The sequence below is a fragment of the Giraffa tippelskirchi genome, chromosome 14, assembly GCF_054371585.1.
Source record: "Giraffa tippelskirchi isolate mGirTip1 chromosome 14, T2T-mGirTip1v1.2.pri, whole genome shotgun sequence".
Classification (NCBI taxonomy): Eukaryota; Metazoa; Chordata; class Mammalia; order Artiodactyla; family Giraffidae; genus Giraffa; species Giraffa tippelskirchi.
Window position 1 is genome coordinate 22,361,988 of NC_137288.1, and position 27,678 is coordinate 22,389,665.

Below are 27,678 nucleotides of genomic sequence, written 5' to 3' on the forward strand. Positions count from 1 at the left end.
GTAACCAGGTGCGCTGCTGTGCTGACGATGGGGGTCTGGAGCTAATTATAGACGGAGGGCGGGCGGCAGCGAGGCCGTTCAGAACTGGCACGTGAGTATTAATCAGTGTTAATGAAAGCAGAACTCCAAAGTTATCGCCTTTACAAATGGCACTTCCAGTGGTCCTTAATTCAAAGAGCAAAGCTGTTCAGGCTGTTCAAAAATGAGTCCCAGCCTATCCCATAAAAACTGGTGCAAAAATGAGTCATTAAATGTATCAGGGAACGTTGAAAGGTAACACCGAGTCCCTAAGCAGGCGCACGCGGCTCATTTCCGGCTCACATTCTCGAAGCCCCTTTCCATCACTGTGGCGGGCGGGAGAACTCACCCCGGAGGGGAGCGGCAGGTGGAGACGGAAACCTGGCTACCAACCAGGTGCAGGAGCCTCAGCATCTCACGACGCCTCCTGGGCCACCTAAGTGAGGACCAGCAGCCGCGAGCATCGGTGTCCAGTGAAAATGACGGGCCTGAAGCAAGCAGCAGACATGCCAACTGTGCATGCAGACAACTGACTGTGCAGGACAAGGGCCGCCAGGCCGGTGGGGCTGGACGCTGCTCCTTGAGACACAGGCTGAGAACTGTCCTTGGAGAGTGGTAGGGACGCCACCCCTCCCGATAGCTTTTCAAATGCATCTTCCATGGCAACCCGCTTTGGTATTCTTACCTGGAGAATCCCATGGACAGAGGACCCTGGCAGGCTGCAGTCTGTGGGGCCGCAAAGAATCGGATATGACCCAGCGACTAACACTACTACTAAGTTTAAAATGGGAACACTTTTAATAAGAGGTGTAAGTAAAGATGACATCAGTTTCATGTCTGATGCAAACTTGATTCCTCCCAGAATCTACTTTAAATTTGTACTTATGGCAAGTTTCTTTGTTAAATGCTGCATTCTATGTTAAATGCTGCTGCTTTTTTGTTAAATGCAGCATTTCACCATTGACCTAAAGGCTTCAGACTTTCCCCAAAGCTCTGTGCTCCAGAGCTCTGAGTGATGAAAGCCCCAAACCATTTGACATTCTCTGGGTGTCTCTGGTGGCTCGGATGGTAAAGAAACTGCCTGCAATGCAGGAGACCTGGATTCAAACCTTGGGTCAGGAAAATCCCTTGGAGAAAGGAATGGCAACCCACTCCAGTATTTTTTGTCTGGAGAATACCACAGATGGAATAGCCTGGTGGGGTACAGTCCATAGGATCGCAAAGAGTTGGACATGACTGAAGCAACTGACTGTTCCATAATCCGTCGTGTACATAAGTAGAATAGTGATTAAAAGTCATGTTGATGTATGGCAAAACCATCACAATATTGTAAAGTAATTGAGTAAGGAAAACTCTGACCCCCTTACTGGAAGCAGCTTCCTTGTCCCTTTTGTTTGTTCATCCCTGGTTTCCTTAGACCTTAATCATAAAGACTAGATCATTAGGCAACATTTAACGTGGCTCCTGATTTCTGCTTTCCTAAATATACACCTTAGGCTTCCCAGGTGGCGCAGTGGTAAAGAATCCGCCTGCTAATACAGGAGACTAGGGTTTGATCCCTGGGTTAGGAAGATCCCCTGGAGAAGGAATTGGCAACCCACTCTAGAATTCTTGCCTGGAAAATTCCATGGACAGAAGAGCCTCCTGGGCTAGAGTCCATGGGGTCTCAAAGAGTAGGACACGACTGAGCACATGTACACAAGTATATGCTTAACCTAACCTGTTGATTCCTTTCCTAGATTAGAAGGAATAATTAAGTAGTTAAAGAAGCTAGGTCTCTACCCTTAGCTTCTTCTCCTTTGCAAATCTGCAGGCCAACTCTGCCGGCAAGATAGCATCCCAAGGACGATGGGGAGAAGTCAGAAGGCCTGCATGCAAGAGAAAATGATGAATAATCTGACCTCCTGTCCCAATGATTAACTGAGATCGTTCCCTGTCTTTTCCCTTTAAAAGCTGTCATGGCTGAGCAGAATCTTGGGAGTTGGTCTCCAGACACAAGGCCACCATCTTCCCAGATCACCAGCTTTTCTGAATGAAGTTCTTTCTTCTCTGCCGAATTCTGCTCCTCGATTTACTGGCTGTTGAGCGGTGAGCAGCTGAACCTGTGCTGGCTTACATTATGGACTATTTTTTTCTTTTCCTCCCTCCCTTTCTTTTTGCTCTTCTGAGTGTTCTCATCTTCCCAACACATTTTCTGCTGAAGGCCTTAGAACTAGAATCACAGTTCTGATACAAGTGAAACAAATGGTGTGTTTTAAGCCTTCACTTTTGAAACAAGAGTTCCCTGAGACTAGAAAGAGCATCACGAGAAAGTGTTGTGACATAAATGTTTTTCATAAATGCAGAAGTTAGAGACATAGGAAAACTACCTTCTAATAAGAATCAATCATCCTGACTGCCCACTAAAAATCAAGAAAAGTCTTTATTAACACCCTCCACAGGAAGGGGAGTCAGAACCCATCACAGCTGTTTAGGGGCAGAGATTTTCAATAGCAGCAGCTTTGGATTTAGCTACTTAAAGGTGAATTATTCTGTTTGTAAATTTTTTTTTTTTTTTTTGACTCCAGAGAGCTAGCGTCCAACAGGAAAGCCATAAGAGCCCACTCTTTCTGAGCGCTCCGTGGGAGATCTGGAAGATTACATTGCACCTCTTTTCCAGACATTAGTGTAAACACAGGATGTCAGTATTGATATGTCAGTCTTTTAAGTCTATCTTGCCTCTCCGGTTATAAAGTAGATGACAGAAATGAGTACAGCAAAACCAAAGAGAGTGTAGTTTTGAGGGTGACAGGCAGCCGAAATTATAGGTAAGTCCTATAGAGAATGGATTTGTTTTCACACCAGGATTTTTTTTTCCCCATGGGGTCGCACAGAGTCGGACACGACTGAAGCGACTTAGCATAGCATAGCATAGCATAGTACATGTGCTGCTTACTAATGAATTCCCATCTATTAAACTTTAAGCATATTAACTTTTCCCCCGTTACCTTCTGAATGAAAGCCTGATGAATTTAATTCATCTTGACCTCAGCTTCACAGTGAGAATGCTAACAATAATGGTGAAAAGAGTCTAATGATATTTTTATTCCTCGATGCTTCCTGCAGTTTACTTGATGATGTCTCACCCACCAGTGCCAGAGTTTTCCTCTGACTCTGGACCATAAGTGATGACAGCCTCTTGGCTATGTTCCCGTCCTTGTAAAGAGGTGGTACCACTTTAAGGAGCACAAGTGAGGGGTGAGATGCAAAAAACCACTTTTATATGTAGTTTAGTGGGATGAAGGGGTGATGAGATTGTTTCTATTTTCCTTCTCTTTTAAAACATCTCTTTAGCTGGTAAAGAAACTGCCTGCAATGCTGGAGACCCTGGTTCGATTCCTGGGTTGGGAAGATCCACTGGAGAAGGGATAGGCTACCCACTCCAGTATTCTTGGGCTTCCCTGGTGGCTCAGCTAGTAAAGAATCCATCTGCAATGTGGGAGACCTGGGTTCGATCTCTGGGTTGGGAAGATCTCCTGGAGAAGGGCATGACAACCTACTCCAGCACTCCAGTATTCTGGCCTGGAGAATTCCATGGGCTGTATAGTATATGAGGTTGCAAAGAGTCAGACACAACTGAGTGACTTTTTCACTTTTACTTGGGCTTCCCAGCTGGAGCAGCAGTAAAGAATCCACCTGCCAATATAGGATATGCAAGAGACTTGGGTTCGATACCTGGGTCAGGAAGATCCACTGGAGGAGGAAATGGCAACTCACTCCACAATATTTTTGCCTGGAAAACTCCATGGACAGAGAAGCCAGGTGGGTTACAGTCCATGGTGTTGCAGAGTTGGACACAACTGAGCACGCAGGCAAGAGGTATGCAATGCAAAAATAAATGCCCAGCAGAGTGAAATGTACTCTGCATTGAATACATTCTACAGTTATCTGATTTACAGTAATTACCTTCATCAATGCATACATTTTTTGTTAGCTACAAACAACAACCAGAGAAGAATGTGACATTGAGATTGAAGGGGTTCAGAAGGAGCCCCCCCAAAACATGCCACTTTGGCAAGTGGATTATTTTGAGCCAAAGACAATCAAGGCCCAGAAGACTCAGGAAGAGTTTTTAACCTCCCTCTTAATTGCCTAAAAGAATCCAGACTGAGCGCCTGACTCAGACATGGAGCTGTTACCAGAGATAACTTTTATCAGAAGAACTGATCTGTGTGGCAGGGCAAATATCTAATTACCAAACACCTGTTCTTCTTATCCTCCTGTGTCCTGCCACCCACCTTCGCCCTTGGAAGCCCCAGGCCCCACCCCTTCCCTTAGCTCAGAACACCTTATAAGCCTCAGCCACCATTCCTGACTTTGGGTCTCATGGGAATCCCTAATGTATACCATTACATTTATTTTTCTCCTGTTAATTTCACATCAAGTTAATTATTAGACCAGCCAAAGAACCCCGAAGGGTAGAAGGTACATTTTCCCTCCCCAACACAATCATCTAAATAAATAGATCATAACTAATAAGGCATTTGAACCCCTTAACTGGAAATATTTGTGAGATAAATCATAGAGTATCTAATCACTTATTGATTCTGTTTTACTGTGTAAATCACTGCTGTCCTCCAACCAGTCTCATTGCAATGTTTTCAGCAATTTCACTGCCTTCTGGTATTTTCTGTTGGGCACTTATGACATTATTTCAGAAGTTATCCATCTAAATCTTAATGCTACCTTCAGAGAAAAATTTTCCATGTCACCATGAAAACCACAGTCTTTTATTTGCTGGAACTATAGACCAAAACCTTGTTAGAACCCAAAGTTATCAGTAGAGTTGTTCCAACCCATTTCCAATTTATTTGTAGTACTATCTCACCTTTTTGCTTAGAAATTTGTTTTTATTTTATTCTTTGAATATTCCATATTTTTAGCTTTCTTCTATTGAATATTTACAGATATATGATTACATTTAAATAAAAATAACCTTATATTAAAAGCATATTTTCTAATTATTTCTAACCACAGGAACAAGCAAGATGAATTTTACAAGATCACGACTCTGGCAGTTTAAGTGTGTAGTGCTGGCATTTCTGGAAGGAACCAACGGAATGAGAAGCACGTCTTCTCTGATTCATGAACTGTCAAGCAGTTTCCCCTCCCTTTCCCAGTCCTCTAATCCTTATCCTATTAAAGATCTTCTCATAGAAATAAATAATACAAAAAATAATCACGACCTGTTAAATACAGTAGTCAAGTTGGTGGTAAGACAGTTCATTTAAAATATCAAATGCAATTATCTTCCATAAGTGACTAAAATTGTTCTGACTGCTTTTTCCTGCAGAATGTATCTTTAATCATTCATCCCCACTCATTGAATCTCATTATTCTAGGTTTGAAACTCTGGCAAGCAAATATTGCTTAAAAAATAACACTATTTCAGGTTGCTTGTTACCATTTTTTTTTCCTCTCAAAACATTTAGTGTTGTTAATATGAGCAAAAGTTAATGCATAAAAAGAATATTCTGAGTGCCTAATTACGTTGAAGGTTATAACGGTCATTCCTTCACCTGATATTTATTGGGTACCTCCTACATTCAAGCCTATTGTGCTCAAAAAAGGTTTGTCTGAGGAGAGTTTTCAGTTGTGTTTTTTTTAAGCCTTATTTTTCCTAGTTCCTGCTTCCTCCTGTCTTGGTTGGTTATTAGTTTCTTGCAGCTGAATATTTTATTTGAAGGATGAGTTTATTCATTAAGGACAGAAGAGAAGAAACAGGAAGAAAACCATGGAAGCTGAGTTCTGCCGTTATTGATCAAATACCTGCCACTGTTAATCTGATTGATCTGCTAAGTCACATGTATCCAGTCAGTCAACCATTTACCATTAGGAAAAATACAGAAGCAACAGACTTATACTCCTCTCCTTCTGCCCTGCTCCCTCCCAAATGGTTTCGAGGTCAAAGCTTCGGCTAAACCTTAAAACTATGAGAAAGTTCATGGAGCATTACATTACGGAGCCAGCAGTCAGCCTCCTGGAGAAGGCAATGGCACCCCACTCCAGTACTCTTGCCTGAAAATCCCATGGACGGAGGAGCCTGGTAGGCTACAGTCCATGAGGTCACGAAGAGTTGGACACGACTAAACGACTTCACTTTCACTTTTCACTTTTATGCGTTGGAGAAGGAAATGGCAACTCACTCCAGTGTTCGTGCCTGGAGAATCCCAGGAACGGGGGAGCCTGGTGGGCTGCCGTCTATGGGGTCGCACAGGCACAGAGTCGGACACGACTGAAGCGACTTAGCAGCAGCAGCAGCAGCAGTCAGCCTCCTGAACAGACAGTCAACCCTCTTAACGGCAAAAAGATGCTAAGAAGGAAACCCTTTGTAAGACACAGCAGGAAACAGACCCCGGTATTAGCTACTTTTAGCTTCTGACAATGTTTTGTATCATTTTTTCAGTCCAATTCCTCCACCAAAGGGGCTCCTCGGCCCTTGGTTAGCTTTGGGATAGTTTTTACCGTGAGTCTATGAAGTAATAACTTTAGAAAAGCCACGGTAAGTCTCAGAGCTCCCACTGTGGCTGGGGACAGCAGATAAATGGAAATGCAGGAGAAGCAAGCAGGGCAAATACAAAGAAGACTGCGTGGCTCCTGGTTTCACCCCCAGCAAGCCCAGGCGGGGTGTTTCACGGCGCTACTTGCCTTGCAAACTGTAGATTTCTCCAACGCTACTCTGCCGGGTGATGTGGTGCCAGTAGGCGCTGCGAGGAAGAGAGATCGATTTGGATAACGTCATGGGTTCCGTCAAGCTTGTCTGAAGCTAAAAGAAAAACAAACTGTGTCTCAGTCTTTACTTAAAATATTCAACTGAAATCGGCTCTTGAAAAGTTCAGGGTTAAATATGAGTGTCACATAATAGACTCTGTTACAGGTTCCTGCAGAACATGCTGTTTCAAGATATCATTTTGGGGGGGGGCGGGGGGAGGGGCTGCGCTGGGCAGCTTGAAGGATCTTAGTTCCCCGACCAGGAATTGAACCTGGGGCCACAGCAGTGAAAGCGCTGAGTCCTAACCATTGGACCACCAGGGAAGTCCCAAGATCATCATTTTTAAGTAAGGAAAATTGCGACTTAAAAAATATGAAATGAACACTTGTAAACAATTAATCTCATTAAGAAGGGAATGAAAAGATGAAAGTCCGATTCCAAGGTGAATTCAAGGAGCTTACAGCTGGTCAGGAAAAACTGGCTAAACCTTAAAACTATGAGAAAGTTCATGGAGCATTACATTATGGAGCCAGCAGTCAGCCTCCTGGAGAAGGCAATGGCAACCCACTCCAGTACTCTTGCCTGGAAAATCCCATGGAGGGAGAGCCTGGCGGGCTACAGTCCATGGGGTCCCAAAGAGTCGGACACAGCTGAGCGACTAACACTTTCAACTTCAAGTGCTTCAGTCGTATCCGACTCTGCAATCCCATGGACTGTGACCCGCCAGGCTCCTCCGTCCATGGGATTCTCCGGGCAAGAATACTGGAGTGGGTTGCTATGCGCTTCTCCAGGGGATCTTCCTGACCCAGAGACTGAACCCCTGTCTCTTAAGTCTCCTGCATTGACAGGCGGGTTCTTTAACACTAGCGCCACCTGGGGCTGTTAGGGAGAAGCCAAGATGTCTGGGTTACAGAAGGGCAGTGGAGGGCTGAAGACCACTGCAAATTATTGGCAAGCCTGCGTTCAGAAACAGGGCCTCTAGGTTCCAACCTTTCACACACGGGCTGGCTGGTGACTGCTCTGACTGATAAGGTCTGGTACTGTGATACTGTCTGTTTCGGGCGCACCCTTTAAGACCCAGAAGGCAGTTTCTTCTTGCTTCCCTTGGTCTGAGTCACCAGGTGAGTCTCACTGCCCTGAGGCTGCCATGGGCTGAGGAAGCTCCAGCTCACTGTGTTAACAAGCCATTAAATCGAGGTTTGACTCCTAGAAAATCCAACCATTTTCATCTTGCAGATGGAAAATCCAAGTCCAGGAAAATTCAGGGATTTGCTCGAGGTAAAATCCTGGTTGCAGAAGCCCCAACAGAAAACAGTCCTCCTGACTTCTGAGTCCACTGCTTTTTATCCTGTTTATACGCTGATCTCTCCTGGGAAAGCGAGCTTCCTCCCGCACTAATGACAACATGTGACAACACAGCTTTGTGTTTTGAGAGAATCTTTGCTGCCTAGAAGCAGCAGGAAGGGCCTGACCACTGATGTGATTTTTGTGAATGCACACACTCCCAGCACCTCTTCCCATTTTACTAACAATATTATCCAGCTTACGCCACTGCCTTCTGCAATTTCCCTTCACTGTTCTGGGACCCCGCCAGCCCTTGTGATAAAACTTAATGCTTATTTGCTTTCACCTACATAAAATTCATGTGTATTAAAAAAAAAAACTGCTAAAAATCAATTTTCCTTTTGTGCTGCCTCTCCCTAATTATTGCCTAGAATTTAAAAAATCATATTAGCACTTGAGACACAAATTTATATGATTGTGAGAGAAGAAATTTACCATTTACAGATGAGCAGTTAGGAGTCATTCTCTCTGTGCCTTGACCTATGCAAACTGGTTTCATAGGTTATCTCCTTTAATATCCACATAAATTATCAACAAATGTGCCATCTGACTTTTACATACAAGGGAAATGGGGCTCTGGGGAGTCATGGGACTTGTTCATGGTGCCACAGCCGGTGGGCGATGCCTCTGGGGCTTGGAGCCCATGATGTCCTTCCCTCTTTACCACAGTTCATTGCAAAATAATTGATTGGAAACTTCCTATTCAAAAGGCAGGTAAGATGAGAATTACACCAGTTGGGTCAATTCCACTGAGGCAGGAACGTGAGCGCCTCTCTCCTATGTTTGAAAGTAGAAGACCATGATTTGTGTGGCGGAGGCTCAGAGCTAAGTCCACTGGCTCTGTGGTCAGCAACTTGTTATCAGATATCAACACCACAGTTGCCTAGCCATTTGACTTCAGGCAAGGTACGTAAACTTTTTTTTTTTTTTCAAGATTCAATTTTTCCTTATCTCTAAATTAAAGATAAGACATGTTAACACAATGTGCCTTCAGTGTTGTTGTACATATTTTATAAGATGATGCTTTTAGTATGAAAAGCACACTCATGTCCAAAGAGCTCAGTAAAGACCACCGATCTAAGTCTAAGAGCTCAATAGAAGTAAAAAAACTCATTCCACCCTCTCCTTCCCCTGCTGTATTTGTAAGTCCATAGACATGCAGCTTATCAGAAAAACATAACCCAATCGAAAAATGGGTGTAAGACCTAAACAGACATTTCTCCAACAAAGACATACACATGGCCAGCATACATAAAAAAGATGCTCAATATCACTCATTATTTGAGAACTGTAAATCAAAACTACAATGAGGTATCACCTCACACCCATGAAAATGGTCATCATCAAAAAAGACAAACAATAAATGCTGGAAAGGATGTGGAGATAAAGGGAACACAGTTGCACAGTTGGTAGGGATGTAAATTGATATAGCCACTCTGGAGGATCCTTAAAATACTAGGAATAAAGCTACCATATGACCCAGCAATCCCACTACTGGGCATGTACCCCAAGAAAACCAGTCTTCAAAAAGACACAGCTTCTCTGTATGATGAAGAGGGTTAAAAAATGCCTCATACGGGCAGATATGCCAACCAGTCCCTGGTTTGTCTGAGACAAGAGGAAATGGGTGGGGAAACCGTGTAGATGAGACGCACAGCAGAAATCCAGGTGGTGGGGCAGAGTGTTCGTGTGACGTGGGACACACATGTCAGTGTAAGGCAAAAACACGCTGCTGTATGAGGAAAAGCTCAACACCAGCGCACTACCTCAAGAACATTTGGTTTTATTTGTTTTTGGAAAAGAGCTCATGAAACTCGAAAGCTGCACAGAAATTGAAGCCCAGGAGACCGTACGCCAGCCAAGTTTGGCACTGTTAGGATTCGTTCAGACAGTCCTCTGAAGTTGGAAGGTTTATGGATGATTGGTTTCTCACAGACTTGACTAGAAGATACCTTGCTGAATTTGTACCAGACTCACAAATAAAATGTAGTTTATACAGTCGTGTATTGGAAGTTGTTAGGTGACGTTTAAAATTGGACTTTGTGGGATAGTATTTTCATTAACTTGAAACAAAATAGATGTCAGCATTACATATTTTGAGCCACGTAGTAACCAAAATACTTTCACAGATTGCGAAAAACAGCTGGACTTCGGAATAAAATCAGAAATAATTACAAACATCTACATAAATACTTTGAATGCCACTCTAACCGCTACTAAGTTTTTGTTTTTTTTTTAATGTTTTCAGCTTGCATCTTCTGCCTCCTGTTTTTGATGGCATTTTGTTGTTGTTGTTTTATTTTATCTGTTTATTTTTAGGCCATGCCATGCAGCACATGAGATCTTAGTTCCCCAACCAGGGATGGGATCCGCGCGCCTGCGGTAGGAGCTCACAGCCTTAATCACAGGCCCAACGGGAAGTCCCAGTAATGCTTCTAAGAATATATATTGTTTATCTATCTATCATCTGTAAGCAGATACATTTACAGAGCTTCCTTTGAATCTACGGAATATGATGAATACATTAAGTTAAAACATTAATTAAACATTAAATTTCATAGGTGTTTTAAATAAAAGTTTTGCTGTCATTTGATTCTGTGGTATATAGAGGCTGTAATACGTGTATGTAATTAGTTTCCAGTGTATGCATATAGTGAATTCTGGGATGAACTTTAGTGGTGGTTATAAAATTTTATCCATTTAAAATGAAAGGTTTTTCTTTTGCCATGTTATGAATTACCTCATAATTACTGAGCTTTTACTAAAGACCAGGTGGTAGTCAATCCTCTGAAGTGGATATTATTGCTTCGTCTTCCTTCTTTTAAGGAGAGATAGGCAAGGAACAGAGAAGGTAAGTGACTTGCAGGAGGTCACACAGCTCTGCTGGTCTTTCCCTAGAGTCTCCCTGGTTACCCACCATGCTGTGCAGCTTCCACATAGTGTGTATGCATCAAGGGATTGACAACTATGCTCACATTCTTTGAATGTAGCCTTGATGATCTTCTCATGCAATTCTTACATCAATTTCTTGGATTTTAGTTTACCCCTACTGGCCTACTCCCCACACCCATTTTACAGCATTGTCTCAAAGAGGAGTCGGTCTGATTCTTTGGGTTGTATGCATATATGTCATATATGTTTGTATGCTCAGTCATTTTTGACTGACTTTTGAAATTTGTTTTTTTTTTTTTCTCTCATAAGGAAATTACTCTTGTAATTGGGGCTTTCCTGGTGGCTCAGTGGTAAAGAATCTGCCTGTCAAGCAGGAGACTTGGGTTTGATCCCTGGGTTGCGAAGATCTGGAGAAGGAAATGGCAACCCACTCCAGTATTCTTGCCTGGAGAATCCCATAGACAGAGGAGCCTGGTGGGCTACAGTCCCCGGGGTTGCAAAAAGTTGGACACGGCTCAGTGACAAAACAACAACACTCCTGTAATTGCCAAGAGCAGATTGTATGCCTCTGAATAAGTAAGACTACTATAGTTCAAAGAAATGGAAAAAGAATGATTTTTGTAGATTTCTCTACAATTGTTCTATTCTAGCAATATAAATAAAAGAAAAAAAAATTGTGTCTTTTAAACACAGTTGAACTTTTTAATGTTAGAAATTAATTTTCCTTATACCTTATCAATTGTAATCAAGTTGATTATATGTTATATTGGAGAAGGCAATGGCACCCCACTCCAGTACTCTTGCCTGGAAAATCCCATGGACGGAGGAGCCTGGTAGGCTACAGTCCATGGGGTCGCTAAGAGTCGGACACGACTGAGCGACTTCACTTTCACTTTTCCCTTTCATGCACTAGAGAAGGAAATAGCAACCCACTCCAGTATTCTTGCCTGGAGAATCCCAAGGATGGCAGAGCCTGGTGGTCTGCCATCTATGGGGTCGCACAGAGTTGGACACAACTGAAGCGACTTAGCAGCAGCAGTAGCAGCAGCATATGTTATATACGTATATATGATATATAATACATTTTTTGAAGTGACATCTAGAGTCACATCAACTTCTAAAGAAAAAAAACCACACACAATCTAAATAAAATCTTGACCATCATGCTATGTCTCAGCACGATGTATTAGAAAAATTACATACTGCCTTCCTGTCATTTCCATCTCATTTGTGTCTTTATTGCAGATAGAAATTAGTATTTTCTTTGTTTTTGTTTTTGTTTAGAAACTAATTTTCCTTTAGTGTTCTGAAACATCAGGAACACAGGCCCACATTAGTTATCAACTATAATAATTTGTTCTAACTGAGCTTGTGTTAGTTTAATCAGTGTCGGCTAATCACTAAAAGAAAATTTCACAAAAATGCAAACAGCATTTCCCAGCAGGGAACCGGTCATTGTCAGTAATAATGAAGGCTCTTGTCTGCTAGTTAATAATTGATAATACTGAGCAAGAGAGTCAAGAATAGAACTTTGAAGAAAGAATTCACAAGCAGATATTCCTATATTTTGGTTATAACATACCATTTGCCATCATAAATCACACAGTTAAACAACTTATAGAATTTCATAACCTTCTATGACTAAACCTAGAAAGGAGATTGCAAAAAATGTTAACATTTTCCTGTCTATAGCTCATCAGATTATTTTGCTTCCAAATTCTTCACCTTTTCAGTATGGGAGAACTAGTTTTTTTTTCCCCCATAGCTGATAAAGATTTACGTAAAATGCAGGTATGAAGAATGCTGTCACTCAAAAGAAAGCCAGACTGCCCAGGATAGGTCCCATTCTGGAAGCTTTCTTATTTCTTCAAAATTTATAAATGGGCACATGGAACTCCTTGCCTTGTTAGACAGGGACTTGAAAGATATAATTTAGTGACAGATGGGAGTAACAGTTTAGAGTCTTCAGAATACTTATGACAAGTGTTATGGTAGTTTATACACTCTAGGATGCCGTCATCAGAAAGACACATGATTCTATGCAGCACAAGGAAAGAACAGTGCTGCTAATTAAACCGTTAACTCTCATCTGACTTGAGAGACATTAAACTGTGAAAAACATACCCATTGTGGAATTCATGCCATGGAATAGCATTGCCTTGGTCATACAGCTACTTAGACAAGAACTATTTCCTAGGCTGGTAGCAGTCAATACTTGGGTAAGATCTGTGATCACGTGTGAATCTGGAAGGGCAAAGGCACTAACTTCGAGTCACAGTCTAAGTCAGTTGTACATGATGCCAGCTTTGCTCTCCCCTCCTCTGACGCAGGCGGCATCAGACCTACTACGTGCCAATGGGGTGGCTGGAGAGGCAGACAGTGCTGCCTCCTCACCAGAAATTCTTTTCATCTTACATTATAAAAGGGAAATAAGATCATTTGTTTTTAATTGCTTACTGTTCAAAAGGCTTACTGTTTGGGGAACAGTAAAACTTTCTAGTTGGTTAAATGTGTGACTTTAACTCACTTTTATTTCTGGTAACAAGAGCAAGTAAAATGACAGATCTTAGAGAAAGAAAACGATTTGTTTTCTAGGAAGGACATTCTGTATGAGACTTTTATTGTTTTTCTCCATCCACTGGAGCTCAGGAAGAACACAGAGTGGTCGTTCTGGACAGCAGCACCTTTAAGTCCTGCCAGTGGTGTTTTTTAGGCATTATACGTGGTTTGCTATCTTGCTCGTATTTCAACAACATCGATGCTGCTTGTCCTTAAATTGTGCATGGAGCTTTTCAGGTGACCAGGAAGCAAGAATGAATGAAAACAGGAGAATTCCAGACACTGTGTTTTTAAAGGACAAACTGTAACTTTTGTTATGGGGGGTTCTTTGCTTTTAAATCACTTACATTGTTACGAAGTTAGAAATGACTAACAGCAATCCCCTCTTCCTTCACTTCTTTTTGATAAACTATAAGGGAAAACCTGTGTTTTAAAAATTCCATTTATGTCTTCTCATCACGTCCCTGTGGACATTTCATAGCACTTGTAAAGCTTAAGAACATACAAAGCAAATTAAAACAAGAAGTTTCTTTTATATTATTTGTGTTTGTGTGTGTAGTATTGAGTGTGTATGTGTGTAACAAATCCATTGAAATCCAAAATTAAATTATTTCAGGGCCTTTGAGGTCTTATTGACGATGAAGTCAGCCTACACTCACCCTCCGTGGGCAGAGCCACGCAAGCACCTTTGAGATGTGTTCTGATGAATGGCTGTTATCACCGAAACAATGAAAACTTTCCTTGATAATGCTGCAGATGCAAAGCGGAGCACCTTTGTTTTTGACAACAGAATTAGAAGAACTTGGAGTGTTTTATCTAAGATTATGACCTCCATAAAACAGAAACAAATTCAAGAGGTGCCATTGGTTTAAATATGTAGCTTTAATAATTTCCCCTGCGTTCTCAAATAATTTGAAAGTTGGTAGTCACACTTTTTCCCCTGATTTAAGCCACTGGATGACCAAAGAAGTCCTGAGCCTGCTATTTTAATATCTGTCCCCTTCCCCTTCCATCTTCAAGCCTCCAGATCTACGGTGTACCCCAATCCTGGCTTCCACTGCCTGAGATCTCAGTCGGTGGACCTTCCATCTGTATCATCCCCATCACAGCAATAGCCTCCCTCCTCTCCCCTGGACTGGCTTCTCAGTGGCACAGGATAAGACAAAATACAACTGCATCAATGGCAAAGGTGAATTAAATTTGGTGTTGCAAATCTTTTGGCACAAGGTTGTCAGGTGTACTTGAAAGGGACGAACATATTACTTAGCTACAGCTGGGAATAAAAATATCGTGTCTTTACCATCATTGTAGATCTTAAAATTATTCAACATCACCATCATAATAATGAACGTTTCATGGTACCTCCTGTGTGCCAGGTCTGTTCTCAGCACTTTGTATGTATTAATGCACAGACACCTCATTACAATCAAATAAGTAGAACGATTGTATCCCCATTTTACAGACAGAGGAAAATGAGACATTTAGAGGTTAAATGAGCTGCTCAGGATTATACAGCCCATGAGCGGGAGAACTAGAACAGGAAGCCAGCACACTGAGCGCTGTCCTTACCACAGACAATTACGGTTGCCTGAACGAGCTCTTGGACTTGGACTCCCCTTCATGAAAATACTGTCTAAGAGCCTCTACTTATGAGCATTTTGCCTATTGTACAACTAGAAGTAAAGAAGAACTATGCCTGTTGACTAATAGCAAATGGACATCACAGTTGTTCATTTTAGCTCAAAATGAACACCAGCAGATTGTAAATATGGGCTGATAATGACTGTATAAGTTTCTCAAATAATTCAAAATTTGGTAGTTACATTTTTCTCCCAATTTAAGCCATTAGAAAAATGTCATATTAATTAGATAACTGTTAAAATAATTTAAATTTAACCCAAATCTTTCTCAAGACTAAATCCTACCAACCTCCTGGAGGTGCTTCATCAATTAATCCCATAGTCTCGTATTAATAATCCTCTTTATGTTCTAGCTACTCTTTCACTTCCCACTGAAGGCCAAATGGAAGCCTGACTTGCACTTGCCACCCTTAGATATTAGGAAGGCTCTTTAAACCATATCTTGGATAGAGAGACAAAAATGTGTATGTAGTATTGACAAAATTTGAAATGTATTAAGAATAATGTAAAATCATTTCTTAAACCACTTTGTCTTCTTACATTTAAAAGATAATTTTACATTTCAAGTTATTATGTATTTCAGATTTTTCAAAGTCCAAATAAAATAATACTAGATAGAAAGCCCCCAAGTCTTTTAATGGAATAGAATTATGAGTATTTTTCTGGATAGTGACCCACCTATTTCTCAAAATTCCACTTTTGTCCTCTCACAGATGGGCTCTAATGCATCCCTATAAATTCTGCAGAAAGACAATATTGATCTCTTATGATGATCAATGACCAATAATAATTCTTTTCCTTGCTTTTCAAAGAAGTTAGTAGGAAAGATTATACTTTTTTTCACATACTTGTAAAATTTGCTATTTCAGCTTCTTTATGAAATTATTTTTAAGCTTGACCTTGAAGCTACAGCATAGTTCCAGGACAGGATAATAGACAACTGGTAAATAGTATAAGCGCCTTCTGCAAATATTTTAGTATTGGCTCTGAAACATGGACAGAAAGAGCTAGAAGTTTCAGAGAATCTAAAATAAATACAAACACAGAAAGAAAAATGGAATGCTTTCTGGTAGAAACCTATTTTCTCTGTTATTTTGGGTCCACATTCGCATCTCTGATTGTCTGGCTACATGTGGAGATATGCAGAGGGAACCGCTCCCTGTTTTACTCTCTGAGCACTCCATCCCTCCTTGGGTAACCATGGCAACAGGTCATAGGTACAAACACAAAGTGCATGGCTCCCTGCAGAGGCCACAAACAGCTTCTTTTGTCATAAGCTGAATAGAATATTCGAGAGATGAGGTTTGGTAATTGGGACAGGCTCTCAGGGTCGGGGGTGGGGGTGGATACTGGGGCGCTGTGCTGAATGGACCCACATATACACGATGCGCATTGGAGCTCAGTGACATTCATTTCAAGCTGTTAGGTTACCAAGGAAGGGGCCTTACCCGGGCCTTCTGCTCCATTTCTAGCATTAATCTCTCATGCTGCTCAGCTATGGCCAGTGTCGCAGAATGGACCTTCTGATAGATCATTTCTCCTTCCCTTGTTTGAAAAGTGAACAGTCCTTCTCCTGTGTCACACATTCTGTGAGAACAGAGACAGGGAAAGAGATGGGTCTTCATGTGCTCAAGTGCGTAACAGTTTTCCTTGCCCTATGATCCCCTCCACCTTGACCCACACAGGCATGAGTGAAGCAGATTCATCCTGAACCAAACCAACCAACCAACCAGCCAACTAACCAACCAATGCGTCTATAAATGGTGCACGAGAATGAAACTAAGGGTGAATATCCATGCACATTTGGAATTTCAAAGATGAAGTGTTCACAGCAGTGTAAAAGCAACTTCAGTTATGACAGTGCATGTCTTACCAATATTTAAAGAATAAAAACGAATTGTTGTTTTAAGAACCTTCACATTGATATCATAGCACTATCTCCTATGACTTGATAGCTCTTGAAATGTTAAGAATTTTATACTCATTGCAGCAGGAACCGAGGAGAAAACTTTAAGGATTTGCATACATAGGTTGAAGCTTTTATTCAAATTGAAGAATCCTTACGTAAATCTCAGTATACACTAAGAGGCAACATGGCAGAGAGGAGACTCAACATGGATGTAAGAATATTTGTTTGAACCTTGGCTTGGCCACTTACCAGCAGTGTGACCTTGAGCAAGCTAACCCTCCTTTCAACATCTCCAGCAGGAAAAAATTATAATACACATGTCATAACATCATTATGACAGTTAAGAGATGATACAGTATTTTTAGTGTCATTTAGCATGTACTATGGAGAAGGCAGTGGCATCCCACTCCAGTACTCTTGCCTGGAAAATCCCATGGACAGAGGAGCCTGGTAGGCTGCAGTCCATGGGGTCAGGAAGAGTCAGACACGACTGAGTGACTTCACTTTCACTTTCACGCATTGGAGAAGGAAATGGCAACCCACTCCAGTGTTCTTGCCTGGAGAATCCCAGGTACGGGGGAGCCTGGTGGGCTGTCGTCTATGGGGTCGCACAGAGTTGGACACGACTGAAGCGACTTAGCAGCAGCACTAGCACCAGCATGTACTAAGTGCTCAAAAATGTTGGTTATTATTATTTTCATCATAGAGAAAATATGAAACTAATCTCAATATCCACCAGAGAGAATCTGTTGGTTTAAATATAATATTTTTATCTGATGGGCTATTACAAAGCTATTATCATGTCATTTATGAAAGCACATAATAATGTTGAAACTCTTTTTCTTCTTTCAGCCATGCCTAACCAGAGATTCAACCTGGACCACAGCAGTGAAAGCACAGAATCCTAACCATCTGGCCACCAGGGAACTCCCTAAAATTCTTACAATGTAAATTCAAGAGGAAAAAATCAGAATACAAATTCCTTTTCAATTATTTAACTATGATTACTTTTTAAAACGGGGTTTCCTAGGTGGTGCTAGTGGTAAAGAACCCACTTGCCAATGCAGGAGACTTAAGAGACATGAGTTTGATCCCTGGGTCAGGAAGATTCCCCTGGAGGAGGAAATGGCAACCCATTCCAGTATTCTTGGCTGGGAAATCACATGGAGAGAGGAGCCTGGCAGGCTACAGTCCCTGGGGTCGCAAAGAGTAGGACATGACTGAAACAGTTTAGCACTTATGCACCTTTAAAACAATTTTTTCTTGGAGTAAAACCACTGACAGTTTCTCAGGCAGCAAGATTATGGATATATTTTACTAACAAAGACTAATTCTAAAATAAAAAATTAATTAATATTTTAAACCAGCTTTTAAAAATAGTTGGAGGCCTTCAGAAGGAGGCACTGGGTATCAATACGATGTTCCTATTCACAAACTGGATATTAACAGGACTGCCATGTTGTTGTTTTTAGGCTTGAACACCAAAAGATTTGCATGAAATACTCACAAGGCCAACCCCCATTTTCCAGCACCAAAAAGATTCTAGATTCTTCTCTATGATTCTCCGAGGAGTTTCAGTAGAAAATAAATGTCTCAAGAGGCTTTAGAAATTACAGAGGCTGTGACTGCCAGCCCTTAGGGCCCCATAGAGCCAGCACTTAGCTTCTGTGAAAGAGATCTTAATAAAATTCACACAGCGTGAAATGGAAAGTCTGAGGGAAAAATGAAGAGTTTTCACAAAGTGAAACAAATGAGCTTTCTTTGTTGATTCTGAAGAGTAAAGAACTCCAACAGGAAGAGCAGGCAAACCATTGATAAGTGGTGAGCCCATTTCATTTGAGGTTGAGTTCCGTTCATTGTCACTGGAAAAACACTGCTTATTAGCCTTTGGAAATGAGATAACGAAGACACAAATTGTTATTTTATACCCAGTCACTGAGATGCACAGGTCTAACCCTTTGCTACTTCCTGGGACTTAACTCTGCCTAGCAGGGGTGTCTGAAGGCTTACAGAAGGGATTATATTTTTTTCCCCCAGCCTCTGAAATAAAAACTTCATCCGTTGGTCAAGAAATCAGGAATTAGAACACACTGGCTTAAAAAAACAGAGAACTTTAGGGTAGATGAAGCTGTTTTCTCAAAATAGGTACCCAAAGCCAAGCAGAAATTACACTTCTTCAGTACAATTGGCTCAGATTTATGACTTCTGTCAGCAGTTGTTGGAATAAACAGTTTAGGTCTTTCCTAGTTATTATTTAAAACGTGTACTCTTGGGAGTAGTAAGGAACAGATACGATTTTTTGCTTATACGTCTAAACAGTTTTGTGGTAGCAAGCCAGTGCTAGAGAGGACAAGATGAGAGATGAAATCATTGTGATGACTGATGCCTTGCTCCGCAACGTGGATCCCGGACCAGCATCACTGGGAGCTGTCCAGAGTGCTGAAGTGGAACCTGCATTTTGACATTTTTATTTCATTTTTTAAAATTGGAATATAATTGCTATGACAAAGGATGCAAGAAGATACAATGGAGAAAAGAGAGCCTCTTCAATAAGAGGTGCTGGGAAATCTGGACAGTTGCATGTAAAAGACTGAAATTAGAACAGTATTTAACACTATACACAAAAATAAACCCAAAATGGATTAAAGGGGTAAATGTAAGACTGGATACTATAAAACTCTTAGAGGAAAACACAAGAAAAACACTCTTTGACATAAGCCACAGAAAGATCTTTTATGACCCACTTCCTAGAGTAATAAAAACAAAAACAAAAATAAACAAATAGGACCTAATTAAACTTAAAAGCTTTTTGCACAGCAAAGGAAATCATAAACAAGATGACAACCCTCAGAACGGGAGAAAATATCTGCAAATGAAGCAACGGACAAAGGATTAATCTCTAAAATATACAAGCAGCTCACAAAGCTCGATAAAAACAAGCCAATCAGAACCTGTATTGTGACAATATGCTTTGCACGCGCATTACAGTTTGAGAAATACTGGCCTATAGAACTCTTTCCATAGGTCACCATGTCATTCAAGGGAGTGGGGGATGATACTTGGGACCCATAGAGGGCAAATTAGGAGTGATATTTTTGCAGTTTAAGACTGTGACACGTGGACCTGAAAGAAAGGAAGAAGTATGACAAAATGGACAAAAAGCATAAAAGAACACTTTCCTTAATTTGGGAAGAACTAAGATAGAGGAGTAGCTTGCATAGTCAACAAAAGAATCCAAAATGCAATACTTGGATGCAATCTCAAAAATGACAGAATGATCTCTGTTCATTTCCATGGCAAACCATTCAATATCACAGTAATCCAAGTCTATGCCCCAACCAGTAATGCTCAAGAAGCTGAAGTTCAACGGTTCTATGAAGACCTATAGGATCTTCTAGAACTAACACCCCAAAACGATGTCCTTTTCATTATACAAGACTGAAATGCAAAAGCAGGAAGTCAAGAGATACCTGGAGTAACAGGCAAATTTGACCTTGGAGTACAAAATGAAACAGGGGGAAAGGCTAACAGAGTTTAGCCAAGAGAATGCATTGGTCATAGCAAACACCCTCTTCCAGCAACAAAAGAGAAGACTCTACAAATGGACATCACCAGACGGTCAATGCTGGCATCAGATTGATTATATTTTTTGCAGACAAAGATGGAGAAGCTCTATACAGTCAGCAAAAACAAGACCAGGAACTGACTGTGGCTCAGATCATGAACTCCCTATTGCAAAATTCAGACTTAAACTGAAGAAAGTAGGGAAAACCACTAGACAATTCAGGTATGACCTAAATCAAATTCTTTATGATTATACAGTGGAAGTGACAAATAGATTCAAGGGATTAGGTCTGACAGAGTGCCTGAAGAACTATGGACAGAAGTTCATGACATTGTACAGGAGGCAGTGATCAAGACCATCTCCAAGAAAAAGAAATGTAAAAATGCAAAATGGTTGTCTGAGGAGGGCTTACAAATAGCTGAGAAAAGAAGAGAAGTGAACGGCAAAGAAGAAAAGGAAAGATATACCTATTTGAATGCAGAGTTCCAAAGAATAGCAAAGAGAGATAAGAAAGCCTTTCTCAGTGATCAATGCAAAGAAATAGAGGAAAACAATAGAATGGGAAAGACTAGAGATCTCTTCAAGAAAATTAGAGATACCAAAGGAACATTTCATGCAAAGATGGGCTCAATAAAGGACAGAAGTGGTAGGAACCTAACAGAAGCAGAAGATATTAAGAAGAGGTGGCAAGAATACACAGAAGAACTAGACAAAAAAGATTTTCATGACCCAGATAATTACGATGGTGTGATCACTCAACTAGAGCCAGACATCCTGGAACGTGAAGTCAAGTGGGCCTTAGGAAGCATCATTACAAACAAAGTTTGTGGAGGTGATGGAATTCCAATTGAGCTATTTTAAATACTAAAAGATGATGCTGTGAAATTGCTGCACCCAATATGCCAGCAAATTTGGAAAACTCAGCAGTGGCCATGGAATGGAAAAGGTCAGTCTTCATTCCAATCCTAAAGAAAAGCAATGCCAAAGAATGTTCAAACTGCTGCACAATTGCACTCATCTCACACGCTAGCAAAGTAATGCTGAAAATTCTCCAAGCCAGGCTTCAACAGGACGTGAACTGTGAACTTCCAGATGTTCAAGCTGGATTTAGAAAAGGCAGAGGAACCAGAGATCAACCTGCCAACATCCGGTGGATCATCAAAAAAGCAAGAGAGTTCCAGAAAACATCTGCTTTATTGACTATGCCAATGCCTTTGATTGTGTGGATCACAACAAACTGGAAAATTCTTCAAGAGATGGGCATACCAGACCACCTCATCTGACTCCTGAGAAATCTGTATGCAGATAAAGAAACAACAGTTAGAACTGGACATGGAACAACAGACTGGTTCCAAATAGGAAAAGGAGTACGTCAAGGCTGCATATCGTCACCCTACTTATTTAACTAATATGCAGAGTATATCACAAGAAACTCTGGGCTGGAGGAAGCACAAGCTGGAATCAAGATTGCCAGGAGAAATATCAATAACCTCAGATATGCAGATGACACCACTCTTATGGCAGAAAGTGAAGAGGAACTAAAGAGACTCTTGATGAAAGTGAAAGGAGTGAAAAAGTTGGCTTAAAACTCAACATTCAGAAAACTAAGATCATGGCATCTGGTCCCATCACTTCATGGCAAATAGATGGGGAAACAATGCAAACAGTGAGAGACTTTATTTTGGGGGGCTCTAAAATCACTGCAAATGGCAACTGCAGCCATGAAATTAAAAGACACTTGCTTCCTGGAAGAAAAACTATGCCAACTTAGACAGCATATTAAAAAGCAGAGACGTTACTTTGCCGACAAAGGTCCATCTAGTCAAAGCTAGGGTTTTTCCAGTGGTCATGTCTGGATGTGAGAGTTGGACTATAAAGAAAGCTGAGCGCTGAAGAATTGATGCTTTTGAACTGTGGTGTTGGAGAAGACTCTTGAGAGTCCCTTGGGCTGCAAGGAGATCAAACCAGTCCATCCTAAAGGAAATCAGTCCTGAATATTCATTGGAAGGACTGCTGCTGAAGCTGAAGCTCCAATACTTTGGCCACCTGATGCGAAGAACTGACTCATTGAAAAAGACCCTGATGCTGGGTAAGATTGAAGGCGGGAGGAGAAGGGGACAACAGAGGATGAGATGGTTGGATGGCATCACCGACTTGATGGACATGAGTTTGAGCAAGCTCTGGGAGTTGGTGATGGACAGGGAAGCCTGGCGTGCTGCAGTCCATGGGGTCGCAAAGAGCCAGACACGGCTGAGTAACTGAACTGAACTGAATTGAAGATAGAGGTACTAGTTACATCTGAATATCCTAATCCCCACCACTAACACACACATTCCTCAACTGCACTGATGTGAAGAATAAGTAACAATAGGGATAATGTCTGTGTGTCCTGACTCCAAACTGGAATTCTTTTGATATGTATAGACAATGACAAATTTATCTCTCTTTATACTTAACAATGTATTTGCACAAAATTAATACTTCTTATCTAAAATAAAAGGTTAAAGAGTAGAATCTCTAAGGACACTTTCAGCTTTAAGGAACAATCTTGGGCCTCATAAAAATTCTCAGAAGTAAATAGGAATGGGCTTAGTTGCTCAGTTACGTCTGACTCTGTGCCCACCAGGCTCCTTTGTCCATGGGATTCTCCAGGCAACAATACTGGAGTGGGTTGCGCTGCCCTCCTCCAGGGGATCTTCCTGACCCAGAGATCGAACCTGCATCTCTTGTGTCTCCTGCATTTCACGCAGGTGCTTTACCACTAGCACCACCTGGGAAGCCTAAAGATATAGACAAGCTGGCAGTGCTGGGATTCAAACCGATGCCCCCAAAGAGACTGGAGGCTTAACCCAGTGTCTTAGACCGCTTGGCCATTCTACCCTGCTTGTAGTAGGTTGTTAATATATTTTGATGTAACAAGAATAAAAAAATTCCTAGTCTTTGCCTTAAATGGCTCTTTTCCAAACTGCATTTCTCTAGGGGTTTAAGAGGGAATGCTCTCTGTCTTTAGCTCACCTCACCACTCTGTTCCAGAACCCCTTGACATAGCATTGCTGTCAGTCTTGTCTCCACTGTGTTCTGTGTTCCACAGTACTCCTGCAGCACTCTTTACAATAGCCTGGATGTGGAAGCAGCCTAAAGGTGCTGCCAGATGGACAGGGAAGTTGTGGTACAGATATACAATGGGATATTCCTCAGCCATAAAAGGAAATCAATTGGGTTATTTGCAGAGACACGGCTGGACCTAGAGTCTGCCATACAGAGTGAAGTAAGTCAGAAAAACAAGTATCAGATATTAACAAATACATGTGGAATCTAGAAAAACAATACAGGTGAATCTATTTGCAGAGTAAGAGTAGAGATACAGACGTAGAGAATGGATGTGTGGACACTGTGCAGGTAAGGAGGGTGCGGGAGGAACTGGGAGAGCAGCTCTGACACATACGTACTACCAGATGTAAAACAGGTGCCTAGTGGGAAGCTGCTGTCTGGCACAGGGTGCTCAGCTTGGTGCTCCGTGAAGGTGACCCCCAATGTGGGTTGGGAGTGAGAGGGAGGGAGGTTCAGGAGGGAGAGTATATATATATATACAGTGACCGAGCCACTTCCTTGTACAGCAAAAACTAACACAACATTGTAAAGCAATTACATGCCAACAAAAAAAAAGAGAGAGAGAGAACCAGAGTTCACTGTGAAGGTCTGCATTCACAGGAAACTGAACTCCAGGCAGGCATCCTACTATGCATGGGTCCAAAGTTCCCTTCAAGGGGAGAAACAACCCTAAAAGATGGTGCCATGGAGGCAATCTCACTTGAGAAAAAGCCCCTGCTGTGTAATCACTACACCACTGCCTTCCTCTTGTCCTTAGGTCTCAAAATCAGCTCTTTATTTTTTTTTCCACTTTTTTCTTTCTCTTTTTATTTTATTTTTTTAAGGATAATTGCTTTACAGAAGTTTGCTGTTTTCTGTCAAACCTCAGCATGAATCAGCCAGAGGTTTACAAATATCCCTCCCTTTTGAACCTCCCTCCTCCCATCTCTCTCCCCATCCCACTCCTCTAGGTTGATACAGAGCCCCTCTTTGAGTTTCATGAGCCATAGAGCAAATCCCATTGGCTATCTATTTTACATACAGTAATGTAAGTTTCCATGTTACTCTTTCCATACATCTCACCCTCTCCTCCCCTCTCCCCATGTCCATAAGTCTATTCTCTATGTCTGTTTCTCCACTGTTGCCCTGTAAATAAATTCTTCAGTACCATTTTTCTAGATTCCGTATACATGCGTTAGAATACGATATTTATCTTTCTCTTTCTGACTCATGTCACTCTGTATAATAGGTTCTGGGTTCATCCACCTCATCAGAACTGACTCAAATGCACTCCTTTTATGGCTGAGTAATATTCCATTGTGTATATATATACCACTACTACTTTATCCATTCATCTGTCGATGGACATCTAGGTTGTTTCCATGTTCCAGCTATTGTAAATAATGCTGCAATGAAGAATGGGATACATGTGTCTTTTTCAATTTTGGTTCCCTCAGGGTATATGCCGAGGAGTAGGATTGCTGGGTCATATGGTGGTTTTATTCCTAGCTTTTTAAGGAATCTCCATACTGTCTTCCATAGTGGCGGTATCAATTTACATTCCCAGCAAGAGTGCAAGAGTGCTCCCTTTTCTCCTCACCCTCTCCAGCATTTATGTAGACTTTTTGATCATGGCCATTCTGACCAGTGTGAGGTGGTATCTCATTGTAGCTTTGATTTGCATTTCTCTAATAATGAATGGTGTTGAGCATCTTTTCATGTGTTTGTTGGCCATCTGTATGTCTTCTATGGAGAAATCTCTGTTTAGGTCTTTTCCCCACTTTTTGATTGGGTTGTTTGTCTTTCTGGTAATGAGTTGTATGAGCTGCTTGTATATCTTGGGAATTAATCCTTTGTCAGTTGTTTCATTTGCTATTATTTTCTCCCATTCTGAGGGTTGTCTTTTCACTTTGCTTTTCCTTTGCTGCGCAAAAGCCTTTAAGTTTAATCAGGTCCCACTTGTTTACTTTTGTTTTTATTTCCATTACTCTAGGAGGTGGGTCATAGAGGATCTTGCTTTGATTTATGTCACTGAGTGTTCTGCCTATGTTTTCCTCTAAGAGTTTTATAGTTTCTGGTCTTACATTTAGGTCTTTAATCCATTTTGAGTTTATCTTTGTATAGTGTTAGGAAATGTTCTAATTTCATTCTTTTACATGTAGCTGTCCAGTTTTCCCAGCACCATTTATTGAAGAGGCTGTCTTTGCCACATTGTATATTTTAGCCTCCTTTGTCAAAAATAAGGTACCCATAGGTGCATGGGTTTATTTCTGGGCTTTCTATCTTGTTCCATTGGTCTATATTTTTGTTTTTGTGCCAGTACCATACTGTCTTGATGACTGTAGCTTTGTAGTATAATATGAAGTCAGGTAGGTTGATTCCTCCAGTACCATTCTTCTTTCTCAAAACTGCTTTGGCTATTCAGGGTCTCTTGTGTTTCCATATGAACTGTGATTTTTTTTGTTCTAGTTCTGTGAAAAATGCCACTGGTAATTTGATAGGGATCACATTGAATCTGTAGATTGTGTTTGGTAGCACAGTCATTTTCAAATATTGATTCTTCCTACTGAGGAACATGGAATATCTCTCCATCTGTTTATGTCATCTTTGATTTCTTTCATCAGTGTCTTATAATTTTCTGTGTACAGTTCTTTTGTCTCCTTAGGTAAGTTTATTCCTGGGTACTTAATTCTTTTTGTTGCAATGGTGAATTGGATTGATTCCTTAATTTCTCTGATTTTTCATTGTTAGTATATAGAAATGCAAGTGATTTCCGTGTATTAATTTATTTACTGGTTAGCTCTAGTAATTTTCTGATACTATCTGTAGGGTTTTCTATGTACAGTATCACATCACCTGCAGACAGAGCTTTACTTCTTCTTTTCCAATCTGGATTCCTTTATTTCATTTTCTTCTCTGATTGCTGTAGCTAGGACTTCCAGAACTATGTTGAACAATAGTGGTAAAAATGGATACCCTTGTCTTGCTCCTGATCGTAGGGGGAATGCTTTCAGTTTTTCATGATTGAAAATAATGTTTGCTGTAGCATTAGTTGCTCGGTCATGTCTGACTCTTTGTGACCCCATGGACTGTGACCCACCAGGCTCTTCTATCCATGGGATTCTCCAGGTAAGAATAATGGAGTGGATTGCCATTCCCTTTGCCAAATGTTTGCTGTAGGCTTATCATATATGGCCTTTACTATGTTGAGGAAGGTTCCTTCTATGCCCATTTTTGAAGAGTTTTAATCATAAATGGGTGCTGAATTTTGTCAGAGGCTTTTTCTGCATCTATTGAGATGATCATATTGTTTTTATCTTTCAATTTGTTAATACGGTGTATCACATTGATTTGTGTATATTAAAGAATCCGTGTATTCCTGGAATAAATCCAGCTTGAATCATGGTGTATGAGCCTTTTGATGTGTTGCTGAACTCTGTTTGCTAAAATTTTGTTGAGGATTTTTGCATCTATGTTCATCAGTAATATTGGCATGTAGTTTTCTTTTTTTGCATTGTTTTTCTCGGGTTTTGGTATTAGGGTGATGGCCTCGTAGAATGAGTTTGGAAGTGTTCCTTCATCTGCAATTTTTTGAAAGAGTTTTAGAAGGATAGCCATTAGCGCCTCACTAAATGTTTGTTAGCTAATCTGATCACACGGACCACAGCCTTGTCTATCTCAATGAAACTAAGCCATGCCGTGTGGGGCCACCCAAGACGGATGGGTCATGGTGGAGAGGTCTGACAGAATGTGGTCCACTGGAGAAGGGCATGGCAAACCACTTCAGTATTCTTGCCTTGAGAACCCCATGAACAGTATGAAAAGGCAAAAAGATAGGACACTGAAAGATGAACTCCCCAGGTCAGTAGGTGCCCAATATGCTAATGGAGATCAGTGGAGAAATAACTCC

General features: G+C 41.1%; 1 protein-coding gene and 1 non-coding gene across 15 annotated transcripts in view; both read right to left on the reverse strand.

The window, feature by feature from the left end:
* DOK6 (docking protein 6) overlaps window positions 1–27,678 on the reverse strand; it is a 364,846-nt gene that overhangs the window by 64,792 nt on the left and 272,376 nt on the right. For 13 of the 14 annotated variants that reach the window (XR_014074854.1, XM_081562684.1, XM_081562696.1 and 10 more), the window contains exons 6-7: window positions 16,653–16,791; window positions 6,706–6,823 (exon numbers count right to left, since the gene is read on the reverse strand). Coding sequence is in view for 13 of the 14 variants with exons in the window: in XM_081562684.1 (XP_081418810.1) it covers window positions 6,706–6,823; window positions 16,653–16,791 (257 nt within the window). In the remaining variant the exon portion in view is untranslated. Of the gene's footprint in view, window positions 1–4,765; window positions 6,333–6,705; window positions 6,824–16,652; window positions 16,792–27,678 lie in introns of those variants that run through there. The other variant, XM_081562694.1, reaches the window with a different exon arrangement.
* Window positions 7,020–7,092, reverse strand: TRNAE-UUC (transfer RNA glutamic acid (anticodon UUC)). The gene has a single exon. It is a non-coding gene; the product is annotated as a tRNA-Glu (tRNA).